The sequence below is a fragment of the Pteropus medius genome, unplaced genomic scaffold, assembly GCF_902729225.1.
Source record: "Pteropus medius unplaced genomic scaffold, Ma_sr-lr_union100, whole genome shotgun sequence".
Lineage (NCBI taxonomy): Eukaryota > Metazoa > Chordata > Mammalia > Chiroptera > Pteropodidae > Pteropus > Pteropus medius.
In genome coordinates, this window is record NW_024354503.1 from 13,048,686 (window position 1) to 13,071,651 (window position 22,966).

The window sequence follows — 22,966 nt, forward strand, 5'->3', positions numbered from 1 at the left end:
CATCATCTAGCTGAAGATAGTAGACTCACAGTCCAGACAGACTGGAAGGTACTTCAGAATTACTTCTGCTCAATCCTCTCATCTTAAACACAAGGAATCAATACACTGATGATTGCTCTGATATTTTACTTGTTTATTTATTTATTTATTTTTATACCAAGTACCCTTTAAAATTTGGAGTGGAGGGCCAATTCAGTTTTTGTACTGACTTTCTTTATCCCTTAGTGTCCCATAGGTGCTTTTCCACATGCTCTTAGAATCTTTTCTCGAAGGACTCAGGTTCTGTTCATCTCTGAGATACTCATTCAAAAAAAGAAAAACAGTTTTTGAGACCTACTTGGTGCTAGGCTCTGTTCTAAGTGCAGTGAACAAAGTAGACAGGGTCCTTGCCTCTATAGGGCTTATATTCTAGTAAATGAGACAGATAGGACAGAAAGAAATAAGTAAAGTAATTTCAGATTATAAAAAGTGCTATGAAGGAAATAGGTAGGAGGCTAATTTAGATGGGAGAGGGAGATAAAAGACTCATCTGAGAAAAGCATTGTATTTTAACTCCTCAAACAGAGCTTAGCCCATATCACGTCTTTAGGCAATATTTGGTGAATGAATGAATGCAAATATGTGTAAATTAAAATGAATAAAAAATGAAAAATTATTCGTATTCTGTTTTTAACCAGACATCTCCCTCACCACGTATCTGGACCTAACTGTTGCTTTCTTGCACCATACCTAATAGTTCCATGTGACTCTTCATCCTTTTTTCTCCCCACACACTCACAACTCCTGGGCTAAGCCAAGATGCATAGGTGCCGGTTAGGCCCCAGCTGAGCTCTGTGGAATGCCACGCTCACTCTTCCAGCAGGCTGTGGTGGATCCTACCCATGATGGTATGTGATGTGCAAGATCTCTGTCTCAATATCGTTTACTCAACCCCAACCCCCATTCAGAATTGTAAGGGCATTACTCTTTCAATGGCACTTACGTGGCTCTGTGCATGACTGTACACACCTCTTCCCAAAAGGTATGGATTTTTATGGCTTCCTAGTAAGAACATTAACAAAACCCTACTCAGCGGTTGCTCCCACAACGCATCCCTTCTTGTGTGGCTACATGGACTTCAGATTGGGTGAGATCAGGCTGTGAAAAAGTCTCTGGATAGAGGTCTGAGGACTTAACATATTTATTGAGAATTATGGGCTCTCAGTGAATATATGCCACAAGGAAGCTCAGCTCTTCTATTTTATTGGTATTTCATTTTCCTCCATTTCCCAGCGCAGCCCATAAAACTAGGCAACCAGCCTCAGTAATTCACCTTACGATCGAATCATTTCTCCCTTTTACCAAGGCTTATTCTATTTCTGGATTTATGGCTATTCTTTTCAGTTCTTACAAACTCTAATTACTTGTCATTTAGACTAACTCTCAGACAAGAGATAAAAGTGTCAGTCAGTACTAAAAGCTAATCATTGACTTCTTAAATGTCCCTTATTAAAACCACTCATCTATTCAGCCATGCAACCTGAGACAGAGTTGACCCAAGTCTATCTCCTTGTGCGAAATCATTCCTCAGTTGTGGAGAGTGTGTGTGTGTGTGTGTGTGTGTGTGTGTGTGTGCGTGTGTACCAATGCGTCATGCGTCGATGCGGCATGCATACATACATACATACATATAGTCATAGATTCATTCAAAGACTCATGAAAGAACTGGAAAAGCCTTAGAGATGAATTAGTTTAACTCATAAGGAAACTGAGTCCCAGGGAGGGATTTATTCCAAGTCACCCAAACTGATAGAGTGAGACTGGGACAAGGACAAGAGCCCTGTGAGGTTTGTGATCCTACACTCTTTCACTGTTCCAAACTGCTCGTTGTACCTCATCTCATATCAAAACTTTCCCCCAAAGCCAGTCTCCCTTAAATTTCCTATTTCTCACATTACCTTTGTCATCTTCCAGTGCCCTAAGATCAAAGCCTCAGCCATCCTCGACTACTTTCTGTAGTCCATCAGATACTGAATCTTCATTCACACTGGCCCTCTTAGCTGATGCCCACCAGAGCTGAACAGCGATGAGGAAATACAGTTTTTCTGACGCCACGCTCCACATCAGTGGAGCCCTCATTGTATCTCATCCGAGTATCGATTGCTTACACAAAAAGAATGCGATACACATTATGGTCTTGGCCAAACATTGAATCAGATTTGCCCACTGATTAAGCTTTTTCCCAGTTATAAATCATAAGCCTTTGCAAAATGATATTTCTTTTTCAAGTGCTTAAAAGTTACATTTTTTAATTTTTTAAATTAAAAATTTAACTTACTTGTGGCCCCCTGTTGAGTTTCTGTAAAGTTCATAGTGTTTAAAAATTTTAGAAATTATATAGGACAAGAAGGAACTACTTGTCTAAGAAGGAAACACATATAATAGGAAATTGCAATAAAATAGAAAATGGAAATAAGGACTCTGAGAACTTGTGATAATGGTCAACGTAACTATTGAGAGTGTACTTCAAATATAATTTTGAGCTTCTTGGAAGGTGAGGGGAAAGTAAAGTAAAACACAATCAGAGTTACAGAAAATCTGAGAGTGAAAGAAGTCATCTAATTTCTTGGAGGAAATAAAAAAAATGTTATTTGTTTTCCATTTATGAAAATAATTCATGCTCTCAGTAGAAAATTTGTAACAGATAAGTATAAAGAATATCTCTCATAACCTACCTCCCGAAGATAACAATAGCATTTTGGTTTCTTTCTTCCTTCCTTCCTTCCTTCCTTCTAACTTCCTTCCTTCCCTTCCTTCCTTCCTTCCTTCCTTCCTTCCTTCCTTTCTTTCTTTCTTTCTTGTATTTTTTCTTGTCTTGTCTTGTCTTGTCTTGTCTTTTTTCTTTTCTTTTCTTTCTTCTCTTTTTTTTTAATATTGGGATCTTATAGCCCACACATTTTGCAGCGTGTTTTGTTCACATTTTATCACTAGCATTTTCCCTTCACATTAAGTCTCCTTTTACATGGGGCACTGAATTATGAGGCCACTTCTCACAAAGTGTTTTATGTGGAGTATGTGGGGAATACAGGAATAAAAGGAACAATGTTAACCTTTTTAAAAAATAGCAAATGCAGTAGAAAACGTGTACGATGATTTCGTCTATTGAAAGTTGATAAAAACTGAGGGCAGGACACTAAACTGTAATTTAGTGAGGGTGATTTTCACACGTGCTAATCTTATGTGGTAGGAGTATTTAACTATTGGTGGCCTGAAGTGATTCAAAACAAGACAGAAATCCAGAAGGGTAAATGGAGTGCACGTAGCCCTTAATGGATCTTCCCTGAACATCACTTTTCAGAGAGAGGCTCTTGATTCAAAACGGTTTTACAATTCAAAATGGTTTTACTATTCAAGAGGCTGGGTCTTTAAGATACTAAGTAATACTTCACTGAACTGGGAAAGAATGTGACTTGCTTAGAGGGTCTCTCTTTCATTTAAGGGGTCACTTTGGAATGGCAAAGGAAAAAGTATGTGCTCTCCTCTGACTCTTAAGTTCAATCTCCAGTCAGTACATATAACACTTTACATTTGTCCTGGGTCCTCACAGCACTGTGAAGTATGAAGGGAATGTTCTTCAACTAACTTTATGAATAAGGACACCAAGGCTCAACGGAGATAAGTGACTCATCCAAGGACATATTCCAATGAAGGCTAGACCTAGGGCTAAGATATGGGTTGTCTAACCTCGTTCAGGGTTTGTCCCATTCAGGTGTGTGTTTTCCTCAGACCCTGGCTATTGGCTCTTTTGGAGCCTGACCCACAGCCCTCTCATATTATCTTCTATCTCTGGCACCCAGTGCAGAGCTTTTGAAAGTGTGGCTCCCATACCAAAAGCATTACCTGAAAACTTGGGTTCCACCCCAGACCTATTACGTTTAAACAGGCCTTTCAGCTGGTTCTGAGGCATGCTAACATTTGAGAAACACTGTTCTAGAAGTTCTCAATAAATATTGTTGAATGGATACTTTCTAGAATTTCCATAGATTTCATTAACATATTTACAATATTTAAGAACTTCCATTTATATCTTTATTTGAAAATATCTAACAACTTCTCAAGAACCACCCTTTATTAACTAATCCCAGTCAGGGAGAGAATTATTTTGTCACACAGTAATGAGGAGGGCAACACGGTGTACCTATAACGTGGACAGCACAGAGAGAAAAGAAGGCACCACCAGGACAGACAGCACTGACAGGCACGTCAGGCCAGATACAGGATCATAACATAGGTAATATTTATTGAGCTCTTACTTCATACCACAAACTATCCAAAGATGCTTTACATGAACTATTTCATTTAACCTTTGCCACATCTTTATGAAGTACCACATTGCATTCCCACTTCACAGTTGAGCAAACCAAGGCCAGGAAACTTTCCCAAGATTACAAAGCTAGTAAGTGGCAAAGTCCAATAAGATTGTAAAGCACAGGGGCTTACCTGATGCTGTACTTTGCCTTTTCATGCTCTGCATCTTCCAGAGAACATCAGTGCCATAGCGAGGCACACGGAAAGATGTTGACTGGAGACTCATTGGACTTCCTTTGCACCTAGAACAGTACCTAGCACATTCTCGATGCCTAATATTTCTCTAGTGAATGAATGAAGTTAACTACCCACAGAATAATTCTAACGAGAGTGGGTGAAAAAGCCCTGCCAGGGAGTTGGTATTTGAAAACAGAGATGTAGGAGAAATGCAATCCAGAAGAGAGAAGGAGTACAGATAAAAATACAAATATAGCAAATGGAGCTCTGACAGAGGTGACGGGCAAGCCGTTTGCTTGGAGGCGTGGGGAGGCAAAGGGGGAGGTGGTGAAAGGGGAATATTGATAAAACCAGGAAGAGAGAGTGAGAGCCCGGGCAGGCAGCCCAAGGAGGTTGGATTTTACCCTATTATCAGTGAAAGGTCATTGGAGGGTTCTGAGTATGGGTCCCAAAGGACCAAAGAAACAATTTAGGATGTTCCAGCATATCTGTCCACTATTTTCATTTTTACAAATGACAGAGGGAAGTTGGCTGGACTGCAGATCTGGAAGAGTTTGCTGGGATGGCTACGAGAACGTAGTCTTCCCTAAAAAGTCACAGAACCATTTTGATTCATTCAACATGCAATCATCATAATTACAATGTGCCTGTCCCTAAAGCTTGCAGTGGCATTTGATGAAAACGAGGTTTCTAGTTCACTATAAGAACCCTGAAGTGCTGTCATAGGGAAGAGGGATGCAAATCCGAAAGACCAAAAAGGGCCAAAAATGAAGAATAGAGAAGTTGCTATGATCCATGTTATTAAAGGATAGAATGGGAGCAATCGCCCAATATTCATTCATTCATTCATTTATTTATTTATTTATTTATTTATTTATTTATTTATGGCAACTGTTGGTTGACCTCACAGATTGCAAGGACCTTGTCAACTTACAATCCTTTGTTTTTTATTTTTTTATGCCTACAGCACCTGGTCTTCCTAGGTGGTCTCTCAACCATCTACTAACCAGGCTCGCCCATGCTTAGCTTCTGAAATCAGATGGGATTGGACTTGTTCAGGGTGGCATGGCCGTAGACACCAATATTTATTTAAAATAAATATTTAAAGAAAGAAATCTAACTATGGGCAGAGAACACAATGATATTTGCGTGTGGATGCCTTACTGTTGCATTGTACACTTGAAACTTACTGGATTTCATTAACCAATGTTGCATAATATAAATAAACAAACAAACAAGCAAGCAAACAAACAAAATATTTATATATTACTCATTTATATATTTATAAATCATCATATAGCTTGAACATGGCTTCTTTGAAAAAGACAAAACTCTAAAAGGAAGTAAGTTCCTCTTTTGCTATGCAGGCAGATCTATTTGACCTACACTGCCCTTGCAGCATGAAAAGTCAAATAAATATGGCAACACAATTTGCACCTTGCATACACATGGCATGCAGTAAGATCCACTCCTAGAGATAATCAACAATACCCTTTTGTTTTTGTTACTGTTTTTCTGACTAGCTGCCTATTATCTGTCCTAGTCATTTTAGGAAAACTCAGGTCTGAGCTATTACAATGTCCATCATCTATTTCAACAGAGTCTGGAGTGGTCATTAAAACTGAGAATTGCTAGATTTAATCCAACAAAGGATAAAATTATAATGTTTTTAAATTTAAAAAGGTATCATACTATTCACATTACTTTGTGACTTGCCTTTTTTTTTACGATGACACTCTTTCCAGAACAATATATAAGAATCCAACTCACTCTTTTTAATAGCTATATATTATTCATACTATAATCATATATTATATCATACTATAATCAACCATTCTGCTATTAATGGACATGCTGTATATAGTATTTTACTTTTGAGGGTCAAATATTAGTGATTATAAAAGAACAGCTTATCAGCAGAGTTTAATTCATTTTATATACATTGGCGTGTTGGTCAGCAAAGAAACCTTTTCTCTCCATTATACAAGTAGAAACCCTGAGGCAGAGAATGTTTTTTTCCCCCCCCCTAAAGAGTTAGCTACAACATATTCTTTTTCTTGTTTTGCTGTAACTTTCAATGCAGGCTTTCTATGAACTGGAGGTTGCAGGTAGGTATCCCGCCAAGCCACCGCACTGCTCAGCGATGGGCACTAGGAACCTTCAGTGTGGCACCTCCAGAGAGCCCTGTTCACTAACCACAGCACATCAGGTTTCCACAACTTAACCTCTCAGGCAAGGGTCCAACATCCGACTGGTCCCACAGGCAAAGAGTCAGGTGAATTCAGAGGACAGAGGGTGGAGCCTGCACAGGATTGCTATGTTCGATGACTCTAGGCTCTGCTGGCTCCTAATGGACAAGCCACATCATGGAATTTCAATAAATAATTTAACCCCGGCTCCGGTTTCAGCTTCAGTGTTCACTTTCAGCACCAGGCTGCCATTCTTATTTGCAAACTGGCTCCTCCTCCGCACAAGGTATGGAAATTGGCTGAGATTCACTGACATTTTTAGAATGCAGCAGGGCCAGATTACTATGTTCAAGGGTAGAGATTTTTCTCTAAATAGAAATAATATGAAATCCAGGTGTGCAAAGATGTACTGAAAAAGAAAAACTGGACATCACTGATCTAGTATGTAGATGATAAAGGTCTGCATTACTGCTGTATGGGACCTTTGTCTTACAAAGGTTCTGAAGACCAGCCTTCTCAAACACTAATAGGCATGAATTACCTAGAGATCTTGTTAAAATGCAGGTTGTGATTCAGTTAAGTCTGGGACAGGGCGTGAGGATCTGCACTTCTACCAAGCTCCGAAGAGATGCTGATTTTGTTGGTCTGTTGACCTACTTTGAGTAGCAAGGCTGTAGACAACCTAGAATTTCCTTCTATCAAGAAAATTGTTCTTTGTAGGGCTATTGCTGGAAATTCTGGAGGAGAGATAAAAAGGGTTGGGCTCATGCGTATTTTACTAAGAGGACTGTAAAGCTGTAGGACACGGTATTCTAGCTATAATTTCAATCCACTCATAAAGAAGGACTGGATGTGGGGGTGGTAGTGTTATTATTGTGCCCCTTATTTCAAGGCACTTGCCTGTGCATTTTCTCATTTGAGCCTCACAGAGAACTTGTGATGCCGATGGCAGCTGTTATGATTCCCAGTTAGATGAAGGAGAGACCTTGGAGGCCAGTTCCGGTCATCTTTTTATTTCCCTTGTGGGCGAAAAGATTGGGGGAAGAAATGCCGTGCTCAAAACTAGTTGATAATCACCTACTCCACTGATATAAATTTGTTTCTGAGGCTTTGTTTTCCTTTAGCCCCGCGGTACATCTCTGAGGCTGTGGCCTATGCTCGCAGGCTACATTTTGAACAACTAGAATGATGTATCTGGCCTTGAATCATATTATAGGACTGAGAAGAGAAAACTAAAACAGGATCTGTTTATCACTTAGTAGAAAGAAATTCTGTTAAATAAAGGTGTGATAAGAGCAAATTGGGAGAACATAGGGTAAAATTATGCTTCTCATTTTAGCTTCGCCCCATTTCTTTGACCTCTTCATCAGTCCTCTGCTCTCTGTGAAAGTGTCTGCAGAATTCCATCTAAGGTTAGCATGACAAATAAAACATCACCAAATGACAGTGACATTCTTTCCCACTGATCCTGGTTGAGACTTCAGAATTTTCTACATGTGCTCCCAATAGTTGGGAGATGAAAAGCACCAATTGAAATGGCTTTGCCATTCCTGAGCCTCCCTCAGAGATCATTTGGAGGGAATGATCCTAAACTTTAGATAGCATCTAGAAGTCTGTCTGCTATTAATGCTTGAAGGCCATTGCTTAGCTTCATCTATTCTAAACATAGCCCAACAATAGCAGGCTTCCTTCCTTAGACAGGTCTTACAAGTAAGGGAAGCTATTGTGATTGGCTTGTCCTGGCTGAAAATGCTAGAAACAGTTCACTGGGGGTTGGGGTTTGAAGGACACGACCCTAGTACAAATTTTAACAAACAAACGCAATTTTCTATTTGGTACCTTCAAACTAAAAAGAGATACAAGTGATATGCTTTGATGACTGTATACAGTGACATAAAACTTCTACCCCAAAGCTAGACATGGAGCAATCTCTTGAGCTGGAAACACATCTTCCTATCCTTTGATATACCAAATGGCTGATTTGAGAGACCCTCTCTGTATTACGGGTCCCCAGGACTAGGATGCGGATACCAAAACCTACTTTGATACTTGTAAATTTGAGTATCTCACAAGAATCTCACCAAATTCTGAGACTTACAGAAAAGATCCAGTAGAGAACAATTCTTGCACATTACTTATTTTGGAGTCCCCTTATTTGGGGGTTATTTGGGGGATAGTGTATAACTTTATAATGACCACTTTCAGTTTTTCTCTGAGGCATTAAGTGGAGAATTTATATTATCACTGTTCAAAAGCAAGGGTCATTTCTAACTTCTTCGTGTCCGATTAATAATGCTGAACAAATGAGCATGGAGAGAAGCAGAGGATTCAGAGTTAGACATTATCCAGTCATCCCTTTATTTTACAGGCAAGGATGCAGAAGGTCACACTGTGGCAATTACCTGCTCAAGTACGTATTTATTTTGCAGAACATCTGAGACCAGAATGAAGATCTTCTGACCCCCACTGGTCAGGCAGAGAGAAGGGTGGGCAATCTGTCTCTGGTAATTCTAGATCTTGTGAAAAGAAAATATGGTAAGTGTTTCCCTTCTGTAGAGAAACACTGACTCCATCTCAGGTTGTGGCTTCCTGGGTGATGGCTGAGACTATTGTGTGTGTGGTATAATTACTGGTGTAAGTTTATTTTTTTATGGAAGTACAATAAATAGAATACTTCCTGCCTTACTGTGCCATTTGGAAAAGCTTTCCATTTCCCCTTTAGGCCTAAGGGACTACAAAAGACAGACTCCTTTTCAATTATAGCTTGGCCTGAGCTTAAACATATAACTCAGTGGGGAGCGAGTTCAGATTAAGTTTTTTTCAAGGCAGAAAAAAATGAAATCGGGTCTCCTTGACAGAAAACCTGGCTCAGTTTCTGTGTCTGTAACTGTGAGGCTGTTTTTAAAAAGTCCCCTGTAAAGCAGAAGATGTAATTGTCTGGGACCGCGATCTTTACAGTAAGTTCTAAAGGAGCTCGAAAGAAATTAGTTGGGTGGGCTCACGTGACAGAAGGCACTTGGTTGGTGGAACGTTTCCCTATTGCATGGTGGCACAGAGACTTTCACCAGGCCTGTGACCTTTAGTGTAATGGTTGAGGGTGTGAGAAGGAAAGGAAGGCTGGACTCAGAGGGCAGAGTGACAATGAAGACAGCTGATGTGCTGAGTGCTTACTGTCCACCAGGTACTGTGCTCCTGTCTTAATTTGTGTCGCCTCCCTTAATCTTCCCAGTCTCCAGATGGGGAGGAGAAGGAGGAGTGTGGAGAGGAAGGCTTTAGCTACACATCTTTTCTTCCATCTTCCCCCTGGGGGCTCAGGAGCTTCACTGTGAGCCTGGCTTCTTGTCTTTACCTTGAGTGAATCCTCCACATCAAAGTAGAATAAACTTTGGTTAGAATTTATACCCTACAAAAATCAGGTTTTTTCTTTCTGCGTCTTCAGGATTTTACTCTTTTAGTGAGAAAAATTACAGGTAAGCAAAACTTAACAGGAACTTCTCTAAAGATGACTTGTGAAAGGATTCAGTTCTCAAAGCTTCTGTGATTATATCTAAATTACTTACACTGATGATTTTGACTGAAATGTCAACCATCTTCATTTGGCTGCAAACTCCACTCCCACCAATTGTCTGTGTATTGGACAAGTCATCTAAACTCTTTGTACCTCAGCTGGCCGTGTTGAAAAATGAGGGGGTTGGGTGAGGCTTGAGGGATCTGGGTGGGGGTTGAGTGGGGCAGCTTTCCAAAGGAGATGCTTCTTTAACTGCTTTTTAAAGTAATGTGCTGGGAATACTATGGAAATGGGTTAAAGGAAAGCACTGAAGGAGCCTGAAAGGTGGTTACAGGGGACGTTTGCTTTATGTCTTCATTGCCCCTCCAACCTGCAGCTAGCCTCTGTCCCACAGGTCTACCTGCTTGCCTTTTGGGGTAGCATGCCAGTCTGTAAGCTCTTTCATTTTCTCAACGAACATTTATGGAGCCTGTGCCATGAGCCAAATGTAGTGATGGGAGCCGAGGGCTGTCTAGCTCGCACAGTCTCTGTTCAGCCGCTGGAATTCTCAGCTGCAAATAAAAGATGCAGTGATATTCACCTTCTCCCAATCACATTGTAGGAATAGAGTATCTTTCAAGATCATCTCTTTTGATTTATCCACTTTAATAAATAACAAAACTAAGGCCCAAGAAGGGGGAAATCGCTTGCCTGAGACCACGTAGTTCTTTGTGCCAAAACCAGTTTTGGAATGCAGGACTCCTAAGCCTTTGCTTTTTGTTACACTGAACTCTTTTGTTTAAAAGGTTACCCAGGGGACTCAATTCACCCAAACATCCTGCTCTTCGAAACATTCCGGCTAAGGTCTTACTGCATGCACATAGGGAAACATAACTATCCTAAATTCACAGTGCTCATATTAAAGGCAAAGTTAAACATTCCTATAATCTTCCACCTACAAATTAATTAAAAAGAAATATGTTGCTTTTGTCTTTAAGTCTTGCTTCCAACCAGTAATTTTAAGTAGAGAAGTAATTTTAAATGGAGAATTTTACGTGGAAATTAAAGCAACCTTGGGGTAAGAAATGCTGCACTTTGGCCTGGAAACCCATTGTAGAATCCCCGTCCTTGTGAGTAGCAGTGGTAAGAATTGACTGACTCTCACATAAGATGTAATAGGTAAAGGCCACTGTCTGGTTTCAAGACTACAGGAAGCTACCGTTGCCCTTCCTCCTGCTTTCCCAGTTCCCCACTCACTTTCCGGCAGCTGCCCGAAACCCACCACTGGAGCTTCATACACTCTACTTACATCTGGTCCACAATCAATGTTAAACAATTACCCAGAATTCACACTTAAATGTGAATGCTTTCAGACTTGGCTTTCAGAAATGGAAGTGGAGAAGATGCCATGTTGGCCAAGGTTGGCCAAGGTTGGCCAAGGGATTAGAGACCGGTGATGATAGGAATAGCAGACAAAGGGGACACAAGGGTCCCTAGAAAATAGTTCGACGAGGATTGGGCTGGCATCTTTAGACTGGAGGAAGAAAGAGAACTGGAGAATTCCTGTGTGCGTTTCCCTGATGCAGCACAATGGACAAGATCAACTGCTTATACACAGCCCACATTGTGTAACCAAGCCTCTAGACCAGTGCTTGGGTGGGCTCCTTCACACTCCCACCTATGCTCTATCATTATTGCACTTTACTTTTGACCTGCATACCATCTCTTTACCTTTTACTGCCTCCATGCGGGCCAGCTTCTCAAGAAGACAGACCAGTCTCATTCATCACTGCACACCCATGCTCTGGCACGGAGCAGGCCCTCAATGAAGATGCTTGTCCTGCTGTAAGGACCCACCCTGCCCAAGTGGCCGACTGACTGCTTATGGTTGAGGGTGGAAGTAAATCCTCCCAGTGCTCCGCGCAGCTAGGAAAGCCAAACATAGGACTCAATGGGGTCCCACGTTATAAAAGAAACAAAGTTTCTAGCTATTGCTGGCTAGAAGGTAGGGCCTAGGGGGAGGAAATGTGGCTGAGCACGTATGACCAAATGAGAGCTTGAGTTGAGCGGGTGAGATTTATGGACCTGGTCACACTGCTCTCGGTCACTCTCGAGGAGGACCTACCTGCAGAGTTCAAGAACTTTAAGCGGAGGTCGGCAAGTGAAGCTCCGGTGTCATCTGTGGCTGTGCTGACTTGAGGTTCTCCACAAGCCTTTACCTGAAACTGTCTCTCTATTCCCTGAATGACTCAAAACAGAGCACTTCTTCCACGCCAGGACCAACCATGGAGAGTGGGCAATAGGAGGGGGCCATGGTCCAAAGGGGTTGCTAGTACAGATAAGAAAATAAGGAACAAAAAGAGCAAGGAGGGCACGTCGGACATCTCCCTGAGACTCTGACTCTGTGTTTAGAGTGTGCTCAGGGAGCACTTTTGTTAGTTTTCTTTTTTAACACACTCCTTGGGAGATTCGATTGTTGTACATACTGACTGTGAACACCACCGGGTCAGAAGTGGGCAGGCCTGCTTCGACATTAGAATTCCCTCGAGAGTTTTGAGGTAAACGAAAAGAAAAGAAAAACTTGCCTGAACCCGACTCCAGCTAAATTAAATCAGAATATCTGAGAGTGAGGCCTGAGCATGGCATTTTTAAATGAGTGTTAGAAGAGACTTTTCAAGCTCTATAAACACACTTGGTTGACATATTGCAAAGTACTAATTTTGCAAAAAGTTTTCCAGAAAGTCCTGGATTTAAGCGACATGATATAATAAATCTCATGACTGCGATTTGATTTTAGGGCATAAGCTTTTAATCTATCATAATTGGGAGGTTTGGATAGATGAGAGCTTACTGAGCCCAAACGAGAGGCAAGATGACAGATTTTGTGATTTCTCTGAAGTCGTTCCAGACCCACTTATGATATTAAGATGCTCTATTCAAGAGTCAACATTCCGATGACCAGAGCAGAGGGCAGGATGAGTAAGAATTGAAGAATCTCCGCTATCGCAGGATCTCAAACACCAACATTTGTGGGAGGAGCAGCGCTCAAAGTCAAGATACCCTTGTTCGATATGAAGATTACAGAAACTGCAGGCTCATTCCATGAATGTAAGGGAAAAGGATTCATGATCAAAAGCCGGAACCGACTTCTATAGCATCTTAAATAACAAATAAAAATATATCGAGAGAGAAAAGCAAAACTTCTGACAGTGGCCTAATTAAGTGGAAGGCATGTTTCCTCCATGAGGACTGGTATTCCCCTGGGGAGGCTTAAGCAAGAAGACATCTTCTTCAAATTAAACCCACGTGGGAAGTTCTGTTTATTTGCGGCTATAGATTTGTATCTTCCTCTGGTTTCCTGTGCTTTGGTGCATATCTGAGGTGGAAGAATTCCAGCTTTCAGCTTTCCTGCTCCAAGCATTGAGAGTCATAATCGGACCTAAACAATAGCACGAGGATCCTGTAACTATCTGTGGCAAATGTTCCCAGATACTGAGAGAACATAAAAACTTCCACTGGGCTTTAACAGAAAAATCGCCAGGAATCTGTCACAAAACCTGACACCTCAGCTTTAGCTATTAATCCTCCTTGAACCCAAACCTTTCTCATCTGTGGCTCCTGAACCACTTGAAAACAACATTTGGTTGGAGAATGTTGCTCTGCCCAGAAACTCAGTGGCCTTGCAGAGAACAGACATGCACATACCTGTTTTCCTTTGTGGTCAACATGAGACTGCCCTAGTTTAGGAACACTTTTTCTGGCCAATGGAAGATGGCTATAGTTCTTCCTGTGTTTGCTTTCTCTAGTGAATGTATTGCTCCATACATAAAACCTTGAATACCAAAGTATTGTAGAATTTCTATGCCATCAAAGAGAGCTCTACTGACTCTTTACTGAGGCATAGGATTTCATGAACAAGGATGTTTAGTTAGCTCTTCCTAAATGTTTGGCATTTGTGGTCATAACAACAATAGCTCTAAATTGATACAGCAAACACCATGCATTTTAAACATATTATCATCCAATTGTAAAATAACCCTGCAAAATAGATATTCCCGTTCTCAATTTGCAGATAAGGAACCTGAGGTTAAGTGTGTGTGTGGATTATCTGCTGGGTAACAAATCACCACCCCCTCCTACCCCCCAAAAACAAGAAACTTAGTGGCTTTAAACAATGACAACATTTATTTTGCTCATGAACCTAAAGTTGGGCCAAGGCTTGGTGGGAAAGACTCATTTTACTTCACTAGGTGTCATTTGGGACAGCTTAAAGGCTGGGGGCACTGGAATCATCTCAAGTCTCACTCATTTGCATGTCTTGTGATTGATGCCACCTGTCAGCTGAGACTTAGCTGGGACTGTCAGCCAGAACACTACCCATTTCCTCTTCATATGCTCTGGGCTTCCTCACAACATGGTGCTGGAGTCCAAGGATAAGCATCCAAAAGGTGGGTGAGGGAGGGAGAGAGACAGAGACAGAGACAGAGACAGAGACAGAGACAGAGACAGAGATATCCAGGCAGAATCTATATCACCTTTTATGACCTGGTCTCAGAAGTTACACAGTGTTACATTCTTCTGTTTGTCTAAGCAGCCACAAAACCCCGTGCAATTTTAAGAATAAGGGAAATATAGACCCTACTTCTGGAGAGCATATGGAGTTTTAGCTACTTTGTGAAAATAAAATCTGCCACGTACAGCTTATTGATATCAGGGTTGGGATTTGAACCTAGGTCCACGTGGCTCTACTTTGCACCCTTTACACTGTACCACCAAACTCTGTGAAGTCAAGGACTCGAGCCTGCCTCTAGTGCAATGGAATTTAGTTGTTAGATATTACACCTAGGACTAGAAAAAGAATGAGAAAAAGAATGTTGTTCTTCAAGTATAGAACTTCCTATCTTCAAGCAGACTGCAACCACCAAGTCACATCACTGCTAACGGAAGGCTTGCCAATCAAATTATTGGAAGCACAGACCCTTTGGTATTTAAAAAACCATATTAAGGAATACTATTTGAGTTACACTAATAAGAAAAAGTCAGCAGCTCCAAATATTGTCACTACAAAGAAAAATTCTTTCTCTTGCACACGATATGAGTTGATTAGTGCTATATAGATAAGTCATTTTATAACCAAGGGAAGTTCTCTTCCTGTGGCCTTTGTCACTTTGACACCCTTTTCTGTATGATAACAATAAACCTAGCATAGCAGAAAACTAAGAATCAGGAATCAGGAATTAGATCCTCGATTTCACCATGAGACCTAACTGTGCAACCATGGGCAAGTTGTCTAACCTTTCTGGGCCTATGTCCTTACTGCAAAAAGAAAAGGCTAGACTGTATCATCCCCGAGGTCAGTTCCAGCCCCACTGTTACAAAATTTTTATCTGTAAACTTGAATACATTGTTTAATCATTTGAGTCTCTGGGGACAAGCTTCATAGGAGAAAGCAGCAAAAAGTTGAAATATGACATTAATGGTGACTTAATTAACTTTCTGGAGAAAATTGAGGTTTATTTTTTCTAGTACTTTATTCGAGACTTAAACTTGCCAGATTTTTAAAGGAAGCAAACAAAGAGCCTAAAAATCTTGCATTTTGAAATATCAAAGATTTAAGCATCTATAGTGGTCTGGGTCCAATCAGGAGAGAGAAACTTCATAGTAATTTAAGTAGGAGAAGTTTAACACAAAGAAGTGTTAACTGTGAGAAAAGTGTAACCAAGACACATAAAGAAATTCTGTATGGATATATCCTAGAGCTGAAGAATAGCCACCTAAGGACAAACTTGGAAGAAGGTAAAATCTCACTGGAGAAGGTATAGTCAGCCCAGCAGAAAGCATAGAAGTGTATTGGTTTGGCAAGGCTAGAGCTGGTCCAGAGTTGCTGGGCAAGCAAAAGGCCACCTTCCAGATTTAGGTGGGGAGCAGGTGATCAGCAGTGGTGATGTAGGCATGCAGTGGGATCCAGGGATCAGCGGGAATAGGAGGCTTATAGGCCACATGGTGCTTGTGGAGTAAATGGCAGGTCTGCATGGACACCCTGGCTATAGGCAGGCTGTATGCAGGCTTTGGGTTTTGTGTCAAGTGGGCTGTGGAGAAGTTTTGCCAGGCCAAGGCTGCAGGGTGCTGGGGGAGCTCACATTCTGGGCCTGTAGCTGGGCAGGCTCTACTGTGGATATCCTCACACACTGCCGACCCCCAGCCCATGTCAGAAACAGAAGGAGCACCTGTTCCTTTTGCAGCAGCCCTCCACTGCTCTATTCTGGGGGAGCCACCTTCATGCTCACTTAGAAATGCCGAAACAAATTATCTCTTATTCACACAGAGCATTTATTGAAGGGTGCATTTGGAGTCGAGAGACAATAAATTGATAAGTGACACAACTTATGTCAAACTTAAATGTCATCTCTTTGTTTCCTGCTATTCCTTCTGAGATTTTCCCTGAATAGTTTTTCCCTCTTCTGGGCTTTGGTGCCTTCGAGTGACTTTTGGATGTTTATCAGCTTCCCCTCATTGTCTGGGGATGAAGCCCCATGTACTTGTCTCTTCATGGAATGTCTTCAACCAACAATTCCCAGATATTCTTCATGGACTCCTGGGGTCTCCAATATCCTCTCAAGGGCTATTTTCAACCTAATATCATTTCTCTCTGGGGATGACATTTTGTGGGTAAAGCTGCTGGTGTTTTAGCACAAATCAAGGGAGTGTTATAAAGGGTACTAGGAGTCATGCACATGCAGAAAAAGAAGAGCTGGTCTCATTTGTGAATGTCCTTGATGAAGCAGCGAAGAGTAGATAATGTAACTAAGTCTCAACCCTAGAGTATGTGTCCCTTAATCATTCTGCCTGATCAAATTGGAAATGCACAGAAAGCTCTTTGGCTGCATCGAAGTACAGTAGTTGTCTGAGGAAAAACATATGTCTGATTGAGTTGTGAGCTGAATCAGCCGCTTCTTCCACAGATCACAGGTTTCACTTGAAAGAGAAACGAGCAAACTATGGGTTTTCAGACTTGGTATTTGACAGATATTTCCTGCAAGATCAGTGAAATAAACTTGTCATTTCAAGGATAACAACTGATTTATTGCCAGTGATAAAATACAAGCTTTCAAGAAAAATTAGAGTATTGGAAAACACATATCTGCCACCGTGAGCGTGGCAGCTTCTCTTTTTACTTAAAACTTTTCTAGTGAGCTTAGTGGTGATACTGCTGAATGAGATACTTTGATATTGCATAATGAAATGTATCAGCATTTAGATCTCCACAACACAGTGAAACATTATTTTCCAAATGACGAATTTATGATGCCACAAAATCATTCAGGGGTAAAAGATCCATTCAAAGTGCAAGTTAGATGAATGGATTTTCATGGAACAAAAGAACGTCATTGATAGAGTTTCAAATTCCTCCTATCAGTTAACTTTTAAGATACTACCACTTGTGAGTTTCGGTATGGTGTTAAAGAAAAATACCCACAGTTATCTGAAAAGGATATTAAATTACTCCTCCCTTTTCCAACTGTATCTCCATGTAAGGCCAGAATTTCTTCATGTTCTCCAACCAATTTACTTACTAAATTTCTTTTATATTAAAATATGTTATTTACGTTAACACGTAATGTATGTATTATTATAATAATATTTAAATGAATAAAGATTTAAAATATTTGCAACTTTAATTTATAATATAGCAAATATTGATAACTATAACCCACATAAAAAAGCCCTTTGAGATCCTCAACAATCTTTAAAGTCATACAAGGATTCTGAGGCTGTCTAAATAAATCTCCATTAGCCGCTTGAATTCGCAAAATTGCAGGAAGTCATAAATGCAATGACTGAGGTCAAGAGAGGGAGGTAACTGACTTACTGAAGGTCATACAACAAATTAGAGGCAGAGACAGACCTAGAACCATGATCTGCTTTTTCCTCAGGACACTCTTCAGAATGCCATCATCAGAATTTTGAGATACTCAAGCCATAAAAAGAGAGTGATATCACCTTTCCCCTCAACATGCATCTGCTCTACGAGGCACTGAGCATCAACTAAGTTTCAGGCACTTGTGCTTGTTGCTGCTGAAGGCAAAGTCAATAAAACATGGCCCATGTTTTGAGGGTAGAATAGTTTTATTGTGACTTATAGTATATAATATAGTATAACATAGTATATAACAGAGTATAACAGTGTAACTTATAATAAATACATTTACTATATCTAGGGAATAGAAAGTACTTTGAGGTTGTAGCTAGCTGGCATTTATGAGCATGCCCCTTAGGCCATGGCAAAGCAGAACTGTGAACTTGAGAATTTTATTATTAGCTATACATTATTTTCTTTTTGACCCTTTCCTGCTTACATTAGTTTCCTAGGGCTGCCATAACATATTACCATTAAACTGAGTGGCTTATAACAACAGAAATTTATTCTCTCAAAGTTCTGAAGTCTGAAAGTTTGAAATCAAGGTCTCAGCAGGTCCATGCTCTCTCTAAAATCTCTAGAGAAAAATCCTTTTCTTGTCCCTCTAGCTTCTGGTATTTGCCAGCAATCCTTAGTGTTTCTTTGTAGATACATCATTCCAATCTCTGTCTCGGTCTCTGTCTTCATATGAACATGCCCCTTGTTGTCTGTGTCCAAATTTCCACCTTCTTATAAAAACACCAGTCATATTTAGGGCCTGCCCTAATTCAATATGACTTCATTTTAACTTGATTTCATCTGCAAAGACCCTATGTCCAAGTGAGGCTACTCTCATAGGTTCTAGGTGGACATGAATTTGAAGGGGACACAATTTAACCTAGTACACCACTTTTTTTGCCTATCTCCAGCCCCCATTGCTTGGGGCCTCTTTGGGCCAAAGTCCATCTGGATTTTTCCTCACACTTTTCAGGGCCGGGGGTCAAATTGAGCCCCACCTAATTATTCTTGGTTGATATTTCAAGGGATTGCCACAAACTCTCTCTGTTAAACCCATGAGTTTGCTAAACAATGGGCATAAAGTTTCATTTAGGCAAGATGAATAAGCTCTGGTGATCTGCTATACCACATTGTACTTACAGTCAACAATAATGTATCGTACACCTAAATGTTTGTTCAGAGACTAGATGCCATGTTAAGTGATCTTTTCACAATAGAATAGAATAGAATAGAATAGAATAGAATAGAATAGAATAGAATAGAATAGAATAGAATAGAAAAGAAGCTGAAAGAAGGATGCAAAGACAGTAAAGGTAAATTATAGCATCCTCACATATTATCTCTATTGTTCCTTTGGCAATTTTTATTTACTAGGCCTAGAATCATAATTTACAGCAATAAGGGAAGTATGGGGAACTATGAAAGCCACCACCCTCTCCATCTCTGACATGGCTGAATGCACATGGACTAAAGAGTAGGATGTATGCACTCAGTTATGGCATCATCACCTCTCAGCTCTGTGACCATGAGTGGACATGTTACCTGTCTGGGCTTCAGATTAAACTCTGGGCATGGCAGTTACGGGCTCTGGGTCCAAAACCACATCACCTGGGTTCAATCCTGGGATCCTTAGTCCAGTTATTTCCCCTCTCCGTGCTTCAGTTTTCACTTCTGTAAAAAAGAGATGATATTTCACTGCTCATAGGAATGAGTTAATAATATATGTAAAGCACTTAGAACAATGCCTGACAATATAGACATTAGTTGGTATTATTAACATTATTATTATATGATTCTTTTTGTCCAGCTAATAATAATTCCAATATTTTACTAGCTTCTTCAATTCCTTTATCACCTGCCCCCGCCATCACCACCGCTACTACCAGATGTAAAACACATGTTAGTATGTGAATGTGGCTTTTAATTTTTCATTTTTTAATTCTCTGCTTGTCACTGACATTACAACTGACCCTGGGGAAAAGCTCCTTTGTCATGATGTCTTAAAGGACCAAGAACCAGGTACCTGTTGAGTGAGCACTTCTTTATTAAATTAATAGTTGCCTATCTGAGAGTGGTTTTATCGGTAACTTTAGCTCTGTCGGCAGGGGTGGCGGCCACATTGTGCCCTCCCACCTTTCAGATTTTGTATAACGGAGCCCATGGCGTCTCAACTACTCAGAGGTACGTCTGTTTCTAGCACGCAGGAAAAGTGAGAACTGAATAGGGATGGGGCTCTTGGTGTAGTTAAGAGAGAGGTAAAATAACTGTAATTTCATAGCAATTACCTACTACCAACACCATCACAGGCGCCAGTTTTCCATTGTAAACCTGAGCCTCTGCTGGGAATGATTTGCAAGACAGAAATAAGCACACAATTAGGCTCTCATGTATGAAAGAAGGCATCACTCCTCTATTCGGAAGCCCGAGCAAAACGAACCTCAAGGGGGAAATAATGTGTTGAGCTTTGAGAATGCATTTTTTTCTTTTCTTTCAAAAAAAAAAAAGAAAGAAAGAAAGAAAGAAAAGAAAAAAAAACTTAGCAAATCCTCATTCCAGTACGATGGTTGGATTGTTCACAGCTTTATGAGTAAGCCTGGGGGCCTCCCCTCCCCCAGCCTCTCTGTCAGTGAAGCTGAGTGCCAGGGCCACCAGATGAGGCCACAGTTTCCAGGGGAGCCAATAGCAAACTAGAGTGAGTGGGTGATTTCTCCTTGTAAGTACTCTGTCAAGGAATAATAAACCACTCAGTGGAAATAAAAGATCAGTTACTCGACCTTTCTGTTTGTTTGTGTGTTTGTTGAAAATGAATTCTTATAAAATTTGTGTCTCTGTAGTCCACTTAGAAGTAAAGATAGACTTGCCTTGCAGATGTTAAAAAAATAAAAACAAAAACATAATACATGTCATTTTGAGGAGGGTACTGAGAAGGAGAAATGTAATGAGCCAAAATACCCAAGCCCTGTTATCATTATTCTTGTGTTCCTGTCTTGTGTTCCTATCATTATTCTTGTAGCCAATGCCCCCCACCTGCAGAAAGATCATCAGCTCCCTGAGTAAATGCATTTTTGACTCCCCTGTTTTCTCTAGTGTCTTGCACATAATTGATAGCCAATATGTATTTATTCAGTAAAAAGATAGTTTGAAATGAATGGTTTATTGACACCGAAGGTCAAGTAGTAGTCAGAATTAAGTTGGGTATTGATTTAAAGTCTTCAGTCTGCTGACTAGTGAGATATAGGAGATGGGATCAAAGTCTGAAGTATTTGTACTCATGGAGTAAGGACCAGAGGGTGGAAGAGGGTAAACTACAGAGGAACATGTTGTGGTTAGGTATACCAAAGAAAAGCATTTATATTTGTTAGGACTGCTTTGATGGATATAAATTATTAGTTAGTGGAGATACTGGTGCACGGACCAGATGATTACTTGGGGGTATAGCAGTTGGCGGTCCAGTATCATTGATGTTACACTGTGTGATACCGAAGGCTTTTTTACCCTGAGATGCTAGGGTTCTGTGGTTCCAGAAAGTTATGACTCTACATAATCGCCATGCTGGAAACTCAAGTTAAGTTCAGCCCATATGCCTGTGCCAGGCATCGTCCTGCATAGACATTAGGACGACAAGGATGTATTCCTCCCTGCTAACATGCACACACTGACTCAGGACTCTGGTTCTTTTCTTTCTAGGCTGGAATTGACGGGGAAAGCATTGGCAACTGTCCCTTCTCTCAGCGTCTCTTTATGATACTTTGGCTGAAAGGAGTCGTGTTCAATGTCACCACTGTGGATCTGAAAAGGTAAAAGATGCTGTATTAGTGAGAAATATGTTTAGCTGCAGGAACAGAGAGGCTTCCATGAGGGAGGGCGAGAGCCTTCCCACGGCTCCAAGGGGCCTCCTGCTCTCACCTCGTTGGCCAGACCCCTACTTACAAGAGAGACTTCAGAAGCCAGCGTCTCATTTGGGGCCGAGTGCTTCACTGCTTAGACAGGGAGTTTCGGTTAGCACGGAAAAGAGGAGGGAATGGACACTGGGTATGTGGTTGAGAGTGTCTGGCACAGAGATGGACATGGACATCTAAAATCCAGAAGTTAGCCATTTTAGAAGTTCTAGTACTGCCATCCTCGGGTGCTCCAGTAGGACCTCAGGACAAGAGTCTGAGTTTTCAGGGAGTGGGATCCAGGCCATTTCCCCTGCTCCGTTCCCATCTTTAGAGTTCCTTAGTGTGAAAGCTCTGGATTCCAGGCAGGGGATCCATTAAAACTGCCCTTTTTTTAAAGTGCAGTTTTAATGCCTATTACTAATGCCAGGCATCATTCACTATCAGGAACCATGCTCTTTTCAGCCTTTTCTTCTGTTTCCTCTCTACCACCTGTGCTTTACATGTGGAACAGCTCAGGGGTCACTCCCTGAGTGTTTATTGTCTGCTTTTACCTTCTTACCTGCTGAGCTTAGCATGTTCTTCCAGTTAATCTTTATGTAAATTATACTGTACCAAGAATCCTTCTATCTTCTAGATATTTCCACTTGAATATTCTATTGTCATTTAAAAATATATGTTGAAAATTGTATCTGTCATTTTTCCTCTTAGTCTGGCTGCCCTCCTGAATTCCTTTGTTCTTCCATTTCTAGGCACTGAAACGTTTCCAGCTCCCTTCTCTTCCTGCCTACATTGTCATTCAGTCACCAGGGCAGGGCATTCTCCCGCTGTGCTCTCTCTTATCTCTAAGCTCTCTTGTCCAATCTCACAGCCCACACCTGGTTCAGGTCCCACTCTTGCCAGCTGCATTTTCCTTTTTCTTCAAATGGTCAGTCTTTATCCCTCCCAATCCTTCCAGCTCTCTCTCTCTCTC

At 40.9% G+C, this 22,966-nt stretch overlaps 1 protein-coding gene across 2 annotated transcripts in view; it reads left to right on the plus strand.

Annotated features, from left to right (window-relative positions):
* CLIC5 (chloride intracellular channel 5) overlaps positions 1-22,966 on the plus strand; it is a 153,490-nt gene that overhangs the window by 85,108 nt on the left and 45,416 nt on the right. For both annotated transcript variants that reach the window (XM_039854078.1, XM_039854079.1), the window contains exon 2: positions 21,803-21,912. In XM_039854078.1, coding sequence (XP_039710012.1) covers positions 21,803-21,912 — 110 coding nt within the window. The remainder of the gene's footprint in view (positions 1-21,802; positions 21,913-22,966) is intronic.